This window comes from Canis lupus, chromosome 18 (assembly GCF_003254725.2).
Source record: "Canis lupus dingo isolate Sandy chromosome 18, ASM325472v2, whole genome shotgun sequence".
NCBI classification, from domain to species: domain Eukaryota; kingdom Metazoa; phylum Chordata; class Mammalia; order Carnivora; family Canidae; genus Canis; species Canis lupus.
This window is the reverse complement of record NC_064260.1, coordinates 11,451,059-11,472,252: the sequence shown is the minus strand read 5'-3', so window position 1 is coordinate 11,472,252 and position 21,194 is coordinate 11,451,059. Positions and strand designations below refer to the sequence as shown.

The following is a 21,194-nucleotide window of genomic DNA, read 5'->3' as shown; positions in this document are numbered from 1 at the left end:
GTCAGCAACTATCCCTAGGACTAAGGCAGAGTCAACCACCTCTCCAAGCATCTCGCTGCTACTGATGACCAAACTGGGACCAAATCCTAGAATTCAGAGCCAGCACCAGCACCTAGTATCCCTCCCCTCCCTACCTCATACTGAAGGATTTCTAAAAATTTTACCTGTAACCCTGAGCGTTGTGCCGGGACCAAACACTTTGTTCCTCCAACTATTCCAGGAACACTGTCTGAAAAGCTTTTACAAAAATCTCCCTTTGTACCTCTTTTACAATTTGCCCATATTTTTTTTGCCCATATTTTTCAATATTTATATGAATATATATAAACAGGCCCTGCTGGAATTAAAGAAAAATGAATCTCAAGCAAAATCACATTAGATATGAATGTAGTCAAGACTGGATGAACTGACCTCTCCCTGCTTGGGCAGTTTGGGTCTGTCTTTCTCATCACATTCACAAGCAACTGAGAGTCTGATTTTACCTTTTTTTGCCATTTTCCTGAAACTTCTAAATCTTTTTTCTTAAAAGGTTTTCATGTATCATATCAGTTCTTTTCCTAGAGTGTAATTTACACTTACTACTTCTATGCCAGATGAGTTGTTAGAGTATGTGAAATATTAATGAAAATCCTTAACATATTTATTCCTGAAAGACTGGTCTTTTGAACTTGAAATTACCCTAACAAGTTCCAGGGCATTGATTTAAAATCCTGTGCTGCTCATCAGAGGACCCTATTTGTTTTGTTTGGCCTTTCTGCAGCTGCCCAGCATGAGTGGGAATGCTGCTCTGAGTTATGCAGTTGAGTCCTGCATTAGTACAACCGCTCCCATTCTCTGCGAGCTTTGGTATTTCCAGCATTTTGATGCTGATACTGAAAGTTTGAATGAAATGGTATCAAAAGAACTGGACCTTTAATAGAAATGCCCTAAATTATGAGAATTTAGCAAACACAATTCAACATGACTTAAATGATATCTTGAAGTGAAAGAGGGAATATAGTGCCATGATTAAAAGCAGAAGCATTGTTTTCTGCATGAGGAGTAATGCCAATTATGAGCTATAACTAGTTAAACATTCAACTACATAGGCTATTTAAAAGGTCAGACTACAAAAAAGTATATGTTCTGAATAAAAAGATGGCTGAATGTTTCCAAAAGCATATAATGGTATACACTATGCCCTTTGGAACAAACCAGTATCTATTGGGTCCCAATCTTTGCCATAATAACTAGCCATGTAAAAACAAAACAAAACAAAACAAAACAAAAAAACTAGCCATGTAAATTTAGGAAAATCACTGAACTCTCTAAGCCTCAATTTCTCCATCAGTAAAATTGGAATAAGAAAATTTCCTGTACAACACTCTTAAGGATTGAGAATTGGCACAGAAACAGGTATCTGACTCTCAATAAACATTAGCTATAGTATTGTTGTCTTTAATAGTATGGTGTGAGGCCACTTTATCAAATTTTCCACAAAACCAATATATAGATTTTATAAGCAATAATTATTTATTATATAAATTAAGAAAGCAAAAGAGCTCATGAATCCCACATTCTGTGTCTCTGGCAGTCACAGGCCAAAACACACGGGGCTCAATCAAGCCACAATCTAGAATATTTACCCAGGAGGCTACAAGCTTATGAGTGTTGGGACTGTGTCTTGTGCCTCCACTTAGGTATCTCTAGTGTCTAGCAAAGAAACTGTCTTCAATGACTGTTTATTGAGACAATAAATGAACAAATGAGGATGTAAAATGCAGACAGACTCTTTTCATGGATTCTAGAGCTAAAATGGTTTACTGAGCTCACAAATTCCTTTAAACTGGACCCTCTCTAGGCAATAGCACAAGACTCACAATAGCACAAATTTTGACTAATCTCAGCCAACCTACTAAGAAGCTAGAGTCATAAGAATGTGTTCATTTCTTGATGTTCTATAGTCATCCACTGTAAGAGTTAATTTTTTTCACTGCCCATAAAGGTAAGATCAAAAGCAATCTTACCTGTTTTACAGGCTATTAGAGAAAGGAGCACTATCTGCCAAAAAAGGAGCACTATTAATACTAGAGCTACTTCATCAAAGTGTTTCTCACTTAAAAGACCATCTACAAGATAACCAACCTGAACCAAGAACTTACACAAATAGTTCACAGACACAGTCCTAGAAAGATTTTAATTTCAAGACTCCGTTTACCCTTTTGTGTGTATATTTTCTAAAAGTAGAATTTCAATCTGCTTGCAAGCAGGGAAGTAAAAAACCAGTTTATGAAGTAGTTTTGTACCCTTATATAGAGAACAGTTCCTGCATAATTGTTGTCCATATGCCTGAGGTGATCTTACATTGTTTTTTCTAAAAAGCATCTCTCAGTTTTTCATTCACAGGATCAAAAAAGAACAAAGTTACTTACCAGGAGGAGTTACTATAAGCTTAGTACCTTCTGCAAATATCTTGACCCAGCCTGGTTAGAGGTTATCACACTGGTTAGAGCTTCTGCAAAAATGTCAGCCTTCTCCTGATCTTCATGGCATGGCCAGTAGGGAGAAACCTTGTATTGGCAAATTTGATCTTTTGAGTTCATTAAAAGTCCTTCAATATAGGCTTAATGTCATTGGATATTTTCTAAGTTTTCTTCAGATTAATTGACCCAAATGTCTGTTTTGATGGAGACAATAAACATATAAAAATGTTGATAGAAAATGGAGACAAAGGAAGCAAATAAAAAGAAAGAAAGAGAAAAAGAGGGCAGCCCTGGTGGCTCAGCAGTTTAGCCCCACCTTCAACCCAGGGTGTGATCCGGGAGGCCTGGGATCGAGTCCCACATCAGGCTCCCCGCATGGAGCCTGCTTCTCCCTCTGCCTGTGTGTCTGTGTATCTATTTAAATAATTACTGGTGTGAGATGGGAGAAGAAATGTGTGGGAAATATCAGAAAGGGAGACAGAACGTAAAGACTGCTAACTCTGGGAAACGAACTAGGGGTGGTAGAAGGGGAGGAGGGCGGTGGGTGGGAGTGAATGGGTGACGGGCACTGGGGGTTATTCTGTATGTTAGTAAATTGAACACCAATAAAAAATTAAAAAAAAAAGAAACAGAAAAAAAAATAAAAATAAATAATTAAAATATTTTTAAAAAAAGAAATAAAGAGAGAAAGAGAGAGAAAGAAAAAAGAAAGAGGAGAAAGGAAAGGAAAGAGAAGCAAAGAAAGAAAAGGAAGAAAAGAAAGAAAAAGAAGGGATAAGGACTAAGTGGTCAACAAATGATTTTTCTAAAGTACCAGGAAAGGTGTTCAGAGAATTAAGATATTTTGATTTCCAGGTGTTCAAGTGTGTGAAACTGCTCAGAAATGCATCAAAGGAAAAGCCCTTTTGTTCTCACAAACACCAGGCCTACTATGTCAGCAATGTGGGATTACATTTCTGAAAGAGGATATGCTTCGTAACTGAAAAAGTGACCATGCCAACAGAAATATACTTGAGAAATGAGAATAGTGATCTCTATCTCCATTTTTCAGTATGCCACCTTTACCATTTGGATACCCTAATCTATACAAGGCAAAGAAAAAATGAGAAAATGATTCCTTGATGAAAATATTTTCCTGGAATGAAAAGAAATTTGTAGAAGTTTAACTCTAATAGAAAAATAGATTTGGGGATCCCTGGGTGGCACAGCGGTTTGGCGCCTGCCTTTGGCCCAGGGTGCGATCCTGGAGACCCGGGATCGAATCCCACATCGGGCTCCCAGTGCATGGAGCCTGCTTCTCCCTCTGCCTATGTCTCTGCCTCTCTCTCTTTCTCTCTCTGTGACTATCATAAATAAATAAAAATTTTAAAAAAAGAAAAAAGAAAAATAGATTTGTTAATAAAACTAAAATTAGAAAAAAAAAAAACCCAGTTCTCTGATTTGTTGAAAGAAGAAGCCTCTTGGAAACTGTTCTGTGAGCTTTGGAAATGTAAAGATGGTCTTGGATGAAGTCTCGCATCGGGTTCCCCACAGGAAGCCTGCTTCTCCCTCTACCTATGTCTCTGCCTCTCTCTCTATGACTCTCATGAATAAATAAATAAAATCTTTTAAAAAGAAAAAAAAAAAGGACTGGAGAGGCAATGGTGGTCCTTGTTCCTCACAGGCAAAGACAAGAGAGGAAGTTTTGCGATAGACTAAGGAAAGACGTTCCATGTTATTTTTATTATGTTCCTGCTATAAAGAACTATCAGATCCTAGAAGATCTCACCAACCACCTATATTGTAATAACTTAGTGTTGTCTTCTTTGGGGGACAACACCTTCACAGTTTTCATTTATGTTTTCTTTCAAACACACCTATCTTTAAACTCTTTTTTCTCTCTGAGATACAGGTTTTTCACCATATTTGGCAAGAGTGTAGTGAGCTATAATGCTATCATGAAAATTGGAAGAAAAGACCTATTACAGTATATAATAACAACGAGATAATAATCCCACAACTTTATGCAGAAATATATACATTTTATAGATCAGTAGTTTGAAGAAGGTTCACAAATTTGGGGGGTAGTTAGCAATTACTGTAGTTTAGATGCTGTGATTTTATGATACTTTGCTGTGAATGAAGAAAACACTTGGAGAAAAACAATCCTTTGTTTTATTACTCTGGACTCTTTTTCCTACTCACTATTCTTAGGTTTGCAAAATACAGCAAATCCTACTGTTATTTGGAGGAAAATGTAAGATGTGACTTATGAAGAGTCCCTGAGTTAGCTGAGATGGCTCAGGAAGGCAGTTTTTTTTTTAATTGGAGTTCAATTTGCCAACATATATCATATCACCCAGTGCTCATCCCTTCAAGGAAGGCAGTTTAGTTGTAATGGGAAAGGACAGTGTGATGTATTGACCCAGTGCTAGAACTGTCCTGTATGGAACCGCCTTCAGTTCCCAGCAAACTTATGAGAAAGATTTAGTTACTTTCCTGGATTGTGCTGTCAGTTAAATGGCTGAGCAGATATTCAAACCTAGGTTTATATCATTCCAAAGGCCTTGTAGTTTCCATCATTCATTCATTCATTGAATATCAGCACATATTGTGCACACTGGTATGGCTTCCTTCCCAGGAAGCGTTTTTTGGTGGAGAGGCATAGAAAATTCACATCTCCAAGCCAGGCTAGTCCTCAGAGTGGTAAAGATAGAAGATAAAGTTACCCTGGGTCACTTGGACTTGGATTAAGGAGTCAGGAGTTACCTTGGATTTCAAGTTCTTTGTTGCAATGTGATCAGAGTTGAAATTTTTTGTATCAAACTTCAGACACTTAAAAAATCTCTAGTTCTACTTTGTCTTTATCTCTTTAGTTGTCTTTGAGTCCTCTCGTTTTGTTCCCCAGAGGAAGTCTGCCTCTTGAAGCTCTCTTAGATTTATTCTACTGTTACTTTTGTTTTTTTTTTAATTTTTTATTGGTGTTCAATTTACTAACATACAGAATAACCCCCAGTGCCCGTCACCCATTCACTCCCACCCCCCGCCCTCCTCCCCTTCCTACCACCCCTAGTTCGTTTCCCAGAGTTAGCAGTCTTTATGTTCTGTCTCCCTTTCTGATATTTCCCACACATTTCTTCTCCCTTCCCTTATATTCCCTTTCACTATTATTTATATTCCCCAAATGAATGAGAACATATAATGTTTGTCCTTCTCCGACTGACTTACTTCACTCAGCATAATACCCTCCAGTTCCATCCACGTTGAAGCAAATGGTGGGTATTTGTCATTTCTAATAGCTGAGTAATATTCCATTGTATACATAAGCCACATCTTCTTTATCCATTCATCTTTCGTTGGACACCGAGGCTCCTTCCACAGTTTGGCTATCGTGGCCATTGCTGCTATAAATATCGGGGTGCAGGTGTCCCGGCGTTTCATTGCATCTGAATCTTTGGGGTAAATCCCCAACAGTGCAATTGCTGGGTCGTAGGGCAGGTCTATTTTTAACTCTTTGAGGAACCTCCACACAGTTTTCCAGAGTGGCTGCACCAGTTCACATTCCCACCAACAGTGTAAGAGGGTTCCCTTTTCTCCGCATCCTCTCCAACATTTGTTGTTTCCTGCCTTGTTAATTTTCCCCATTCTCACTGGTGTGAGGTGGTATCTCATTGTGGTTTTGATTTGTATTTCCCTGATGGCAAGTGATGCAGAGCATTTTCTCATATGCATGTTGGCCATGTCTATGTCTTCCTCTGTGAGATTTCTGTTCATGTCTTTTGCCCATTTCATGATTGGATTGTTTGTTTCTTTGGTGTTGAGTTTAATAAGTTCTTTATAGATCTTGGAAACTAGCCCTTTATCTGATATGTCATTTGCAAATATCTTCTCCCATTCTGTAGGTTGTCTTTTAGTTTTGTTGACTGTATCCTTTGCTGTGCAAAAGCTTCTTATCTTGATGAAGTCCCAATAGTTCATTTTTGCTTTTGTTTCTTTTGTCCTTCGTGGATGTATCTTGCAAGAAGTTACTGTGGCCGAGTTCAAAAAGGGTGTTGCCTGTGTTCTTCTCTAGGATTTTGATGGAATCTTGTCTCACATTTAGATCTTTCATCCATTTTGAGTTTATCTTTGTGTATGGTGCAAGAGAGTGGTCTAGTTTCATTCTTCTGCATGTGGATGTCCAATTTTCCCAGCACCATTTATTGAAGAGACTGTCTTTCTTCCAATGGATAGTCTTTCCTCCTTTATCGAATATTAGTTGACCATAAAGTTCAGGGTCCACTTATGGGTTCTCTATTCTGTTCCACTGATCTATGTGTCTGTTTTTGTGCCAGTACCACACTGTCTTGATTACCACAGCTTTGTAGTACAACCTGAAATCTGGCATTACTGTTACTTTTATTCTAGTTTTGCTAGTGGGGTGGTAAAAGGCCAGGAAAGGAGACATTCTCTATTAATTAAGGCTCTATTTTATCAGATACAGTGAAATGGGTCTTCAACATATGGCCTTCAAAGGTATCCCCTCCTCTTTTCCAGAGGTGGAATATGTTCAATACTTGTCTCCCTCTCCCACCTACTCCAGGCCATGGTTTTCATGCCCATCCTTCTGCAGAGGGAAACCTTGTTACTTTTGGACATAGGGGAGATGTTCCTTGCAAAGTCTCGGTGGTCCCCACCTTTGCCTTCCCTCAGCTGCAGTGAGATTCCACCAGCACCTTTCCTTGCAATGAAGTCACTTTTTTTCCTACAGTAGTGATGGGGTAGATGAGGTCTGGGTGGGTTTTAGCAGTAGATGTTGTTCTTCTGCAGTACCAAAGGGGAAGCTCCCTCTCGATTGTTCCGTATCTTAACCGCAAGAATTTTGTGGGGCTCATGGAGAAGATGCTTCAAAGGCGCTAGGAAATGTGATTGATATGATCCCAAGGGTTCTCACTCTACTACTAGTCAACTGAGTTCTTATTATTTAATTAACAAATTCAACTTTCATCTGTAACCAGGTGTGTTTGACAACATACGTGCAAGGTGAGCAAATGCTCACCTCCTGTTTCTCCCTACAAATGCTTGTTTGTCTCCAGTTTTTGTGTATAATCACATACCTGGCAACTTGTTGTCTGATGGACTCAAAGTATTACATTTCATTCCTGCTGTTTGGGATATTATTGTAAAATGACAACAGTGCCATTTCCAGTTCTGTTCATCTCTGAGCACATTCAGGTCCTCTGCCTTTTTTGTTTTGTTTTGTTTTTGTTTTTTATTTACATTAAAATCCCACAGAAAACAAAAGAGAAGTAAATTTCAGGTGACTTCTGCCTAAATTCTATTATCTGACTTTCCCATTTTTTAACTAGGTTTCTTTTCTTATTATTGAGTTATAATGTTTCTCTCAATACTCTGAACACCAGCCTTTTCTCTACTTTGGCTTTTACAAATATTTCCTTCTAACCACTGGCTTTTCCTTCCACTTTTCTGAAATTTTCCAGTTTTCTCTTTTTTAGTCTTGCAAGAGCAGAAATGCTAATTTTGAAGAAGTGCAGTCTATTAAATACTTTTTAATGATCTTGCTTTTCAGTGTCCTATGTGAGCAATCTTTGCCTAACATAATCTTTTGTATTTTCATCTGGATGTTTTATTGTTTAGGTTATACACATAACCTAGAAAACATTTTTAATGAGTTGGTGTATATGGTGCTTTGTATTATTGTGTTGTTCTTGTTTTGTTTTTCACATAGAGAAACAATTGTTCAAATAACATTTGTTGAAAAGTCCACTCTTTTTCATTAACAATGTTAGAAATTAGTTACCCATTTATGTGTTTTCCTATTTCCGAATTTTTCCTCTTATCCCTACATCCATGAATTCACCAATACTTTACTGTCCTGATCAGACAGGCTGAACTCTAACTGTTAATATGCTTTTCTTTGGGGGAATTTTTGATGTCTTAAATATATTGAGTCTTCCAATCTATGAGCATGATATAACTCTACACTTATGTAGTTCTTCAACTTCTGTCTTTAAAGTTGTATTGTTTCCAGCATACAAATCCTTCATAATATTGAATTAATTTTTCACTAAGTATTCTATTGGTTTTTTGATATCGTTGTTGCTATTGTAAATGGTACTATTTTTACAATTCAATTTCCAGTTGTGTCTTGCTGTCATATGAATTATAGTTGATTTTGCATCTCACATCTATTTTTTTTTTTTTTTAAATTTTATTTATTTATGATAGTCACACAGAGAGAGAGAGAGAGGCAGAGACACAGGCAGAGGGAGGAGCAGGCTCCATGCACCGGGAGCCCGACGTGGGATTTGATCCCGGGTCTCCAGGATCGCGCCCTGGGCCAAAGGCAGGCGCTAAACCGCTGCGCCACCCAGGGATCCCGCATCTCACATCTATTTTACAGTATATAGGCTTCTATTGTGTCAAGTGCCAACATTTATTCAACCAATATCCTTAGTCTGGTAGTTTATGTAATTTCACATTTTGCAGTCATCCAATGAATACCTTTGTGTCTATGTATTTTCAAAATGTTAAAATTATGCCTTCAGAGTAAATTTCTGAAGGTAGTTTTGCCAACACGAAAAGTAAATATATATGAGCTTTCATTAGATATTTCCAAATCCCCCCACAAAATGGTATATTTTGCATCCTTACCAGAAATGTATGAGTGCTTGTTTTCTCTCACAGCATTGCCAACATAAAATATTGTCAAACTTATATTCTTGCCAGCTTAGGAGTGAAAATGGGATCTCAGTAGTTTCAATTGAACTTTACGTTATTGTAAGTGAATTTTTTCAACTTTGTATAAGTTTAAGAGCTATTTGTATATTTTTTTCATGAATTAAATTTGATGTTTTTAAACATTTTCCTATAGGATATTTGAAATGCTTTACCTCCATTTTTAAAATGCATTTTTCTATTAGGTATAGTTGACCATTATGTGCTAAACAGGTTGTAATATTTCCTCATGGTTTGTCATGTGTGCTATAACTTAGGCTACTTTTTGCCATGCAAATTTTGTTTTCATTTTCATGGAGTAAACTTTATAGTTATTTTCTCTTATTACATCTTGAATTTTAATTATAGATACAAACTCATTCCCTTACTCTTTTTGCACAGGACAGGCTGTCCAATTTTTTCTTCAGGGTCAGATAACATATATTTTATTTAGGCTTTTAGCACTAATGTCTCTGTTGTGAATACTCACATCTGCCACTGTAAAACAAAACCAGTCATAGACATTTTGGAAATGATATGCATGGTTACATTCCAGGAATGTCAGCAGGTGTTCTATTAAAAATGTGTGAAATGATAAGTTGTCAATTTTCACTTATTTCTATTATTTAAAATAAAAGAGAAAAGAATAGTTCATGGGTTTTGTTTCACATGTTGTCATATTATGTCCAAAATGCCATAATAACCCATACAAGTAATGTGAAGCTTCAGTATAGTGAGCATTAAGAACTTGTAAGAATTATATATGTATTATTTAAGTTCCTACTCTCAACAGTTCTTTCAGGTAAATTAAATTATACTTTCCATTTTCAAATGAGGTGAATGAATCAGATATATTCAGGAATTTATCCAGAGTAAGATGGTTAGTATGGGGACGATGGATATGTAACAAAGGGTCATTTAGGACACACTGCAAAACAGGGAAACATAAACTAAAAATAAGTGTCACTCACAGTATATCATTCTAGAGCAAAATTGACAAACATGTTCTTTAAAGGGCCAAGTGGTCAACATTTTTGGCTTTGAGGGTCTCTGATTCAACTACTCAAAGCTGTCTTTGAAGTGCAAACCAACTACAGGCAATTTGTAAGCATATGGTCAAGATTGTGTTTCAATAAAACTTTACTTAAAAAACTGGGGCTTACCTGGCATGGGCAGAGTTTCCAGACCCCCTGTTCTATGGTAACTACCATTACCATTATGGTTGATTGTAGCTTTTTGTTTTCCTTTTTTTTTTTTTTTAAGGGAGTCACAGAGTAGTAATACTATATAAATATATTACCATTTTAAGTGTCATATATACAGTTATATTTACATTGTTATAAAATAATCTCATTATTAAATCCAAAAACTATTGGCTGACTCCACTGCTGGACTTCCATCTTGATCAAGCCTTCTCTTGGGGAGACCCCTTAGTGTCTAGGCCCCTTGGGGTTTAATATTCACATCTAAGAAATGCCTACCAAGGCCCAAATCTGAGAAAATTTGCTCTGACCTTCACTAAATTTGTAAACTGTATATATAATTTTTCCAAAAACAGGTTTTTAATGGCTACATAGTATCTTCTCACTTCAAAGCCACACAGATAATGTACCTCTTTCCATACTACCCACCACTGTATTGTTTCATGACTATTGCATGTTGAAAAGTCAGAGTGGCTCCATCTCCCTATGTGGCCAATCCATCCCATTCTGCATTGCTCTTTGAGGATTAAATAAAATAATCTGTGTAAAATATTTAGCACAGATACTGTGAGAAACTTTATTCCTTTTTCCACTCACATCTTTTTAGAGAGGGTTCATTGTTCTCTGATCCCAATATTTCATTCAGGGATCTACTTAACTTTGTTTCTGTACACATATTGGGGGACAGATGAGGCCCTGTTGAAACTCAGGTCCTCAGGTTCCTCATGCTAGGAACCATCCCAATTAGGAATCATGATGGTTAGGGTGTGGGACACAACAACCTGTGTTTGCCCCTGGGAAGGTTCTGACACTGCTGTGGCAGGAATTCATTCTGTTTTCATAGCATCTCTGCACTTGACAGCTCCACTTGATTCTTGGAATGAGAAACAGAATGAAGGTTATTGTCATGATCTCAGGAACCAGAGTGAAACTGTAAGCATGGTGATTATGTAATTTCACACATTACTTGTGTGTCTTGCTATTTGTTGAAAACGAGTGACTATCCAGGTACTAATTACAGAATTTTATTCTCAATCACGATTTTTAATTTTAGTTCTTTGTGAAAGAACTTTGCCATCTTTTCTTTATGGATAAGCATATATTACCCTTCTTCTAACCAACTGAAACTTATTCAGGTTTTTTGCAGTCTTCTTTGAGGAGCCCTGGAAGACATGGTCTTAGAAGCATATCCATCATTTTTCAGCCACCTGATATGCTCAGAGTCTTGTTCCAATGCAGTAGTGTTCCTTTTGTGGTAGTGTTGACCCTGAATGTGGAGTGAGGTACTTCTTTGACCTCTAAGATACAGGATTTCTACCTTGGTTTCTCCATTATCTCATTAGCTGCCATTTACATAGGGATAAAACAATCTGTATATTCCTTCATTATGGCCACAGAATGGTAATCAATGCATGGACTTTTTATGTTTGACAGATCATTTTACCTCTAAAAAACTGCAATGCCCATGAATAAAGTTACAGAGTAACAATAAGAAATATTTGTGTAATCTGTATATTCTTTTACTCTCTTCACTTTGAACCATTCAGATACTAGAAATCTCTCTCTATAGTACATTAACAGACAAATGGATTTTCCTTTAAACCATTCACTCTGTGATTTCAAAGTTCCCAGACAAACTAATTTAGTGGAAAATCGGTCAAACTGCTTTCATTTGGACCATAATTGCTAATATCTCATGGGGCTCACTGTGTGAGTAGAATCTATAATGTCTCCCTATAAAGCTAAGGCAATGCTACGGAGGGAGAGGCTCAGGTGGGGACCCAGCTGTGCAGCCTCTGTGGTTGCCCATCTTGAGTAGAATGTGGGTGGGCCAGACCTGAAGATGGTTCTTGTGCAGCTTCTATGGGCAACTCTAATGCTGTGGATACAAATCCAGCAGCCACAGTAGTACACAGCCTCATGTTGTTTCCTTAAGAAATCTATTGTCAAGGTTGAAGTGGAAGCTTGTTGTTCTCCTCACTTAATTGGGAAGATTTGTTGAGACAAATGTTAGATATTCTATCCCTGATCAAGTTTCTGTCAGTACCAGTGAAAGACTCCTTTGTTAATGTCCTAAGGGAAATCTTGCATGATACATGGGCACACTTATCTCTTGTTCTAGAAAATGATATTGCAGGTTGCTCCACCTTTATCTGCCCAAGGCCAACTGCAAGCAATGAAGAGAAATATCCATGAACTAAGAATATGTAAAAGGACAACAAGAAAGAATTTCTCGAGTCTTTTCTGTAGACTGGAGTGCCTGAGGGACAATTCACAAGCCCAGAGGGTTGAGAAGATGACTGCTTCCAGAAGTGGCATCCTACTGCCCTGGCAGGCTCCCCAGCAAAAAGGTAAGAAGTGAGGCACCTGTTAACAGGATTTGTCAAGGCAGCGACAGGAGGGCGGGACTGGTTCTGGTTTCTCAGAAGTGGTGGCTTAGATAGTTCCCTGGGGTTCTTCATGATCTGTCACAGGTGTGAACAATTCTGGGGCTTTCTGTGCCCCATGAGTGCTGAGCAGATGGGGTAAGAGGGTTCCAAACTTCAAAATAAATTCCTGGTGAATGCGTCTATGTGGGGTGAGCCAGGATGTTTCTTAGACCTACTCACACATTCACATACAGGAATCCCATACTTCAGAAACACTGCTCAGTAACATGAGGACAGGTCTGCTGGATTCATCCTGTATGTCTAACTGTCTGTGATTTGCTGTTATTGGGGACTCAGATGGGAAACTTGACCCTACTCTTCTGTCACACAGCACAACAGAACAACAATCAGACCCTGAAATATCTCATTGATATTATCGAATATGCATGTATGCTAGCACTGGAGGGTTTTTGTGTTTTTTAAAAGTAGATTGAAATGTCACGAGGAAGATTAGGACTCAGAGAAAGCAAACTTGATTTATCATTTGGATTCCTCCATAAAGGGACTAGACCACGACTGCTGGGGATACCTGGGTCAAAGCAATCTCTATTCACTCTGGTCTTGCAATTGTCTCATGAGCATGACGTCACAGGCAGAATCATTTTCAAAGCAATGTTATGTGTATTATGTAATGATTCACTTTGCAATTACTAGACATCTAATAAGAAATGTGGAATTGTTATATTTCAGACAAAGTTCTAAAAGCTTTCTTATACTATTTTATTTACTCCTCTCTGCAGTTCCATGTGATAGCTGTTATTATTAATCTCCTGAATAATTATTGTGAGCAATATTCCAGGTCTTAAATAATCTATGAAACTAGTATTTTTCATGACTATAATATGTATAATTAAACAGCATCCTCTACCATTTAACCCATTTAGCTAACTTCATATATTGAAAATTTATCAAGGCCTTACCAACTTTTCGTGAAAATCATTATTAATGGCCTATGAAATTCGCAACCCCCTTTATTACATACCTCCTTGCATGTGGACCTACGTATTTAATCTATTTTTGTCTCAGTTTCTACATCTATAATTGCTGAAAGAAATATCTCTCAAATTGAGAAAGTTACATTATCATTCTAACAATGGGAATGAACTTAAAGTATATGCACCTGATAAATGATAATAAACATAAATTATATTTTGTGCATAGCAATATTATGTCCCTTCTTAAGTTTTCAAGGTGTACTCATTTATTATTGAAAAAGAAGAAAAAAATCTTCTGAAATAATATTTTCATTGTAAAATTCTCCTTCTTACATTTAAGTGTATAAAATCAATAAATGAGTAAGGAAGAAAAACCCATCCTATCAGGCAAAATGGTATCTTAAAACTTAAATATTTCTTTTCATTTTCTTTCTTCCACCAAGAGAGACATTTATGTATATGAGATGTAATTATCAGTATGAACTTTGTGTAGTTTTTTGTGTTTGAGGTAAACATTTTCACTTTTAATAATCAATATTGAAAGGACATTTTTAATGACTAAACTATTCCGTCTTCTGAATGCAACATAAATTATTTGCCTTTCTTCATTATTTTAACATTAAACTTTTCTGTAACTTTTCTAGAGCTCTCTGATATAATTTTTGTCTCCAGAAGGCTGTTATCTGAAGACATTATAGTATGAAGTACACTGCTGTTCTATAACATGAGAAAATACATTTAGCAAAGACATTTTGAGAAGCAAAATAGTAATGTAGCAAGGATGTCTTCAGAAGCAGATTCCACACTTCTCATGCATTCCTTTTGGAAAGGGTTGGTCTTCCCCATTCACGTGTTCCACTCAGTTCTGGCTTTCAATTCTCTTCCATAAAAAAAATAAAAGGGACTAGGAAGGTTCTGATCAAACTCAAGAAAGCAATGGTCTCCCCATTAAGATACTGTCGTGGTCATAAACAGCATGGGTTAAAATGACCAACAAAGAACATGAACCCAACTGAGGAGGGAGAAGGGCTGAAGGATCCCATGGAGTGTATGTGCCTGGCCTGCAAATCCCTCTTTCCCCTGAGGAGATCTCAAAGTTGAACACTAGACTGTGGGGCCTTCAAATAGGGGACAGAGGGAATGAATATGTTGATGTTTGTTGGGGAATTTATCCTTAAGGTGAGTAGCTCAAATAGGAAAGTTGCAAGGAAAGATCTGTATTCCCACAGAAGCCCACTGCAGATTCTATGGTTAGAAATAAACTTTTCACTGTTTTATGTTGAAAAGTCAATGAATAAATTATTGGCATTTACTTATTCTCTGAAATCAGGTCCTATACTTGTGCTTGAGCACATTGTAAGGGTCTGTCAGTTAATGTTCACCATCTGTTCTGTCTCCACTTAGGAGACAATATCTTATTCCTTGTATTGTCCTTCAGTAAAGAAATGGTTAAGTCTTGATTTCTGTGGAAATTAGAGTTATTTCTGTCAGAAACTGTTTTATGAACATACTTTCTTAGTATAATATTTTAAAATACTGCATGTTCAATAGACATTAGCTTTCAGGAAAGCAAATATTTGGGATGCCTTGTCTGGTTAAGCGTCTGTCTCTTGATTTCTGCTCAGTTTATGATCTCAGGGTCATGAGATTTAGTCTAACATGGGGCTTGTGCAGAGCATGGATTATGCTTAAGATTCTCTCTCCCTGTCTGCCTCTCCACTCCCCCCTCCAAAAAATCAGATAATATTAATGAGTATTTTTTTGTTGATAGACATTTTTTCCTAAATATTCCTCTACTTTTCCATCTTCACAACAATCACATGATATGGAGGCTTGCAGTTCTCATTTCATAGATCAGGACAGTGAGGTACAGAGAAGTGACATGTGACTCAAGGAATATCACAGGGCTGCTAAGCAGGACATGTGGACAAAGGTCTTCCTTGAAGAAACTTAAAGAAAAAGGATAAAGATGAAGATAAAAGTCCCCATGATCAGCTCACCATGAACAGTAACTGCCTCCAGGAAGGAAGGACTGAAAAGATAGATAAATTCTAATAAACATGAAAGGCTGGATTTTGGTTGACCTGATGAAAGTGGCAAGCATAGCTCTTTGTTTTAATAAGTGTTAATAAGATTGTTTTACTACCGTACCCTTGTTTATTGTATTATGGAACATCATGAACACAGAATTGGGTTCAGCATAATACTGGTACTATAATCATTTATCTACACAGAGATCTCTTTACTTTTTCTACTTAGGTGATGATGACTTATTTAATAATTCGATGAATACCTCAGAATCCAATATTTAACTGAAGAATTAAAAAATTAGAAATAATCTACATGATTTTTCTACCAAGTGTATCATCTAGAAAAGCACAGAAGTTAATGATAATCCCTCAACACTTGTCCAGTTTCCTGTTTTGTGACTGAAAGAATAGGGCACATCCTATACCATTCAAGATGGAACCTTGGTGGCTTTGTGGAAAGTGGAATGAAAGAAACTACATAAAATCTCCCAACTCTTCAATTGCTTTACTTATTGGGGGGGAGGGGCAAATGCAACCCATTTATTTGGCTGTCTTCCCAATTTCATTCTTTTGCTCCTCCATGGACAGTCTACCTCTCTTACCTTCCCCTGGGCAAAAGGAGGTAGACCCCCATGGAGTGCACAGATGGTTTTCCTTATTCTCTGGTTCCTGTTTGGGAGCAGCCAATGGAAACATCAGCAAGAGACTGGGAAGTAGGAGCAGGATGAGCTTAGGGTCCTCTCCCTAAAAGCGGGCCCGCATCCTCCAAGGGCCAACCTATAGTACCATCTGCCCCCATACCCAGAGGTGCTCAGGGACCCAGAGGTGCAAGTGAGAGAGGACATTCTCTTTTATACCACTCAACCTACTGGAGGAATTTGTTTCTTTATTCCAGGGCCCTGGACCCACAGGCTTGGCAATCTAGTGCCCAAGAGGAAATATTTCTGTAGGTGACATGGTGATTGTTCTTTGAACCTCAATTTCCATTGACCAACTTTACATTGGAAATCAGAGCAGAGATTCCCATTACTGTAATCCACAGGTGTTAGGTTCCTGGGGCAAAGAGCAATGGGGAGAAAAGTGGCACATCAATACTGAGCACAAAACAGAAGATTTCCCCAAATCCAACCTGTGTGCCCCTCAGCATCTGAGCTGGTTCTTTGCCTGGTGGAGAAACTGTGCCCCAAAACAGAGGACACACAGGTTCCTATGTGAAAGTCTATCTTCTTCTCAGTCTCCAGATGAATATTTGAGGCTGATATTCTATCAACCTTCCTGAATGTTAGCATATCATGTTTTCAGGAAACAGAAGTGACAAACAACTTTTTTGAATAAAATTATAGTTGCGTGCAATTCTGCTTGACATGATGTCATTCCTTCTTCTGCATCTGGACAAAAGAGATGTGAAGAAACAAAATAACTTACAGTATAATGTTAATAAGAGGACTGAGTATTTGTAGTATCTGGTATCTGTCCTACACAGGGGAAAAGACATACTCAGCCCAAAAAGTTACTCTGAGCTCTTCAGGCATGAACTTTGTATCTAACTGGCAATGGAGTCCCTGGGAATCTGCAGAGCAAACTAGATTTTGTTTTGTAAATGAAGCTAAGGCTGTTGGAGTAGAGGGGAGAAATAATGGTCAAGAGAGAGGTTATTACACACATTTCTAAACATCAGATTTCGCATGTTATATCTAAGTGATCATTAGTAATCAAGAAATTTAATACTAAGTAACTTGTGAATTCTTTTTAAAAATACATTCTAGAATAAAATTCATAAGTCATGTAGGTTTTCTATGAGAAAATAAGTGTATGAAAGTGACATAGTAGAAGGTCGCCTGATCTCAGTGTTTAGAAGAAACCTCTCCAAGTTGTGCCCTTTCCTTACCCGAGACTGTGTCCCTGAACCCATTCTGGGTGGAACATAAAGAGTTCCCAACACAAAACAGTCAACATGGATTTCCAGGTTTCCAAGAAATTCTAATATTTGTGATTTTTAGAAGGTGACTCTGAGGCAACAAACATGACATTTGATGTCTTTGGTTAAGCTCACCTTACCCACAAGAAGAAAGGCAGGGGAAAGAATTGACTCCAAATATGGACTTGTTTTTCCTTCCACATAGGAGTTGTTTGCTCCATGCACAAGGCCACTGTCCTCTCAGAAGGTAACTCAAAGGCACTATGGAACCATGTTAAAAACTGAGATTTGCATTGACTTAGCATGACTTCTCATGACAGTGTCTTCATATTTGGCTAATTTGTCTCTAACCAAATGTTAATAGTCAGGTCTCAGATCACTGCTCTGTGGAGTCAGGCACTGAGAGGAAAGGGTTCAGTGGTATCAGGACAGTGGGGAAGATAAATAAAGGAACATCTTCAGAATAGATCAAAGGTAAATTTCTACTCCTCCCCCTAACCCCTTCCTACACATGCTGGACGTCTTTGCCTTGACCCAGGCCTTCAGTAGAAGGTTGAAGTGTTGGTTTGGCTCTTTCATGCCTATCTTAAATATAAATCTTTCACCACAAAAGCAGAAGCTCAGAGAGATAGATGAGGAGTTAGTGAATCTGAGGGACAATTTACTTCAGATGATGTAGACTTTCCTTACAGTAATCATTTTCACCAATGCGATTACGATTCACATAAAATTTGATTTTCAATTGAAAATGCACTTATTTCAGCTTAGACCTCCTCAGAGAGCTTTTTCTTTTCCCCACATTCAGTGGCAGAGGTTTCCTTCTTTGGGGCTGGAGAAGCTGTAATACAGCTCTTCTTTTCTTTTTTTTTCTTTTTTCTTTTTTTTTGTTCAATAAGTTGCATAACTTTAAGAAGTTTGGTTAACAATTTAAATAAACAATTTTGGTTTATTACAGAAATCAGTCACATTTCTGTGTCAGCTAAAGTACTTCGTTTTATGGAAGAGAGAACAGAGGTGCAGGGAATCTGATCTCCAAATCCCATATACAGTAGCATTTAAGCAGAAGCAGAAGGTGCAGGACCCCGGGTCTCCTTTAGGGCTGATGGATGCACCTGCCTGAGGATCAGCTTCCTGAGCTTCTGCTCCCTGACTCTCCACCGCAAGTAACTAGCAGGAAACGGGGCAGCAACATAAAAAGTGGAATCAAGTGGTGATTTCTACTCTCAGCTTTCAACTATTTGGTGGTAAATCTCCAGAGAGTCCTTATTCTTGAAATGATTTGCACCATATTTTATTACCACATTCTTCGCAGACGTGGTCAGATTCTTTAATCACCAATCTGTCACAGCTCTGTTCAGTAGAAAATAAATACAAATCACAATTGGAGACAAATATTTTCATACTGCTGCATTAAAAAGGTTAAAGAAACAAATACAATTCTAGCATTACTTTTATTTACTGTGAGATATCCAAAATAATATTTCAACATCTGACTATATAGAAATTACTAAGAAGATATTTTATCTTTTTTTATAGACACAAGAATATGGCTTGTATGTTACACAAGCAGCCCATCTCAGCTTGGACTAGTGGACTAGCTACATTTCAAGAGCTCAGTACCCACATGTGGCTAGCAGCACACATTCTACTCCAAATTCTTCAAAAATGCTGCCTCTGACAACCTGTAGAAAAATCCCTCCAGGCTGAACAGCTCCCCGGGGCTGAGCCAGCCAGAACCCCAGGGGCTCCTTAGTCTTCAGGATTCTGTGCAGTGGACTCACAGAGGTGACACCCGCAGGAATCCTAGATGCTGAGGGCTGACCCGGGACAACCCCAGAGTTCTAGAGCCAGTGGAACGTGCCAGGTGTGGAGGATATGGAGACCTTTTTGCACAGAGACCAGGGCAGCAGGAGTAGCTGTGCGGTTCCCAGGCAGCACAGTAGTACACGCCCTCGTCGCTCTTCCTCAGCCTCTGTACCAACAAGGCGCAGCTGTAACTGTCCTTGCCCTTTTGGGCACTGACTTTGTCTGCATTCACAAATGCATCCCTCTGCACTTTCCCGGTGGACATGTCTAGGTAGAGGAGCCACTTGGGGGCTGTACCCTCCTGATGGAAGTACCAGTTGATATACCAGACCCAGGTATCCACTTGACATTTTAGGATGGCCAAAGTGTCCAAGCGCTCCACAGCCACAGGATTCTGCTCCAGGTTGAGCCCTGCTCCACCACCTGAGAGAGGGAGAGGGGGACAGCAGTGAGACAGAGATGGCCAGGAACCTCAGGCTGTCCCCCACACCCTGCACAAGGGATGGAGTCGGGACTTACCGGGAAACAGGAGGGCACACAGGACAGCAAGGGGACCCAGCATGGTTCAGCTTTCCTTCTGGTGGAAAGAAGCCCAGGGGGACCTCGGGGATGCACCTGTTGGGAGGAGACTACCTTGGTGGGTGACAGAGGACCAGTTAAGTTCTGAGCCTCTGCTTCCTTGATGCACCTGCAGGTAATGATGAGAAGCTGTAGGGAGGTGCCAGAGGGCAGGGACAGATCTGACCACAATGGGGGAGGGAACATAATGCTCAGGGTGCTGAGAAACACTGAGCAACATTGGTGCATGACAGCACCAGTGAGAACAGCAATCCGTAATTGGACACCCACTACATCTGAGCACCACACTAAATGATTTCTCTTCATTGTTGATCAAATCCTGAAATTCACCCTGTGGGATAACTGTTAATTCCCTCAATTTAGAAATGGGGAAATTCAGGTTGGTATTTTAAGTAACCTTTCCAAGACTGCATGCCTACTGGGTATTGGGTCTGGATGTTCCCAGGTCTGGCTGGAGACAAAGCTCAAGCCTCAAATGGCCACTTGTTCCTAATAGAGGATTGTGTGTGTAGCTTGCTAGGGAGGCACAGACAAGCACAGAAATCTCAGCTGAAAGGGCAGCAGGTTCCTTGAGCTAGCGTTGGAGAATTTCTCCCAGAGATCTCAATGGATGATTTAAATGTCTTAAAATAACACGATAGCTGTGTAGTCTTGGGCAAGCTGTTTCTATTCCTTTTCCTCATATGTCAAAAGGGACCTCATTAGGTTGCATACAGAGTAAACAGGGAATCTAGGCAATGCACGTAGCCTTTCCAGTTGCATAGAAAATGCTAAAGAAATGTTGAGGTTTAATCTAAAACTGGACGGGGTGCAGTAGATGATTTCTTGGGTTCTCATAGTGTAGCATTATAGGGAATATTACAATTATGGAAAATCAGGGATGTTTGTGTGTGAATGTGTGAGTGTGAGTGTGTGTGTGGGGGGATGGCTAAAGGAAGAAGACTGCATGAAGCCAAGGTTAGTGCATGCTGGGGGCAGGACCGCTTGCTGCAGTTCCAGTGTCAGATCCTCAGAAATGGTAAAGACTGGGCTTCAGGAAGGGTCAGCTGAGGAATGCATCTGAAATGAACCTTTGAGAAGTGAAGATAGCATCAACTTCCATCTGAAAAGAAATATGCTTTTTTCTTATTCCAAGTA

The 21,194-nt window shown here is 38.7% G+C and overlaps 1 gene segment (V, D, J or C); it reads right to left on the bottom strand.

Moving 5' to 3' along the window:
- The window catches only part of LOC112661429 (T cell receptor gamma constant 2-like), a 43,321-nt gene extending 23,161 nt beyond the window's left edge, over positions 1–20,160 (bottom strand). Inside the window, 4 exon segments of the C gene segment in view lie at positions 165–211; positions 10,529–10,534; positions 19,595–19,901; positions 19,998–20,160. Of these exon segments, the coding sequence occupies positions 165–211; positions 10,529–10,534; positions 19,595–19,901; positions 19,998–20,040 (403 nt within the window).
- Positions 20,161–21,194: the final 1,034 nt, after the last annotated feature.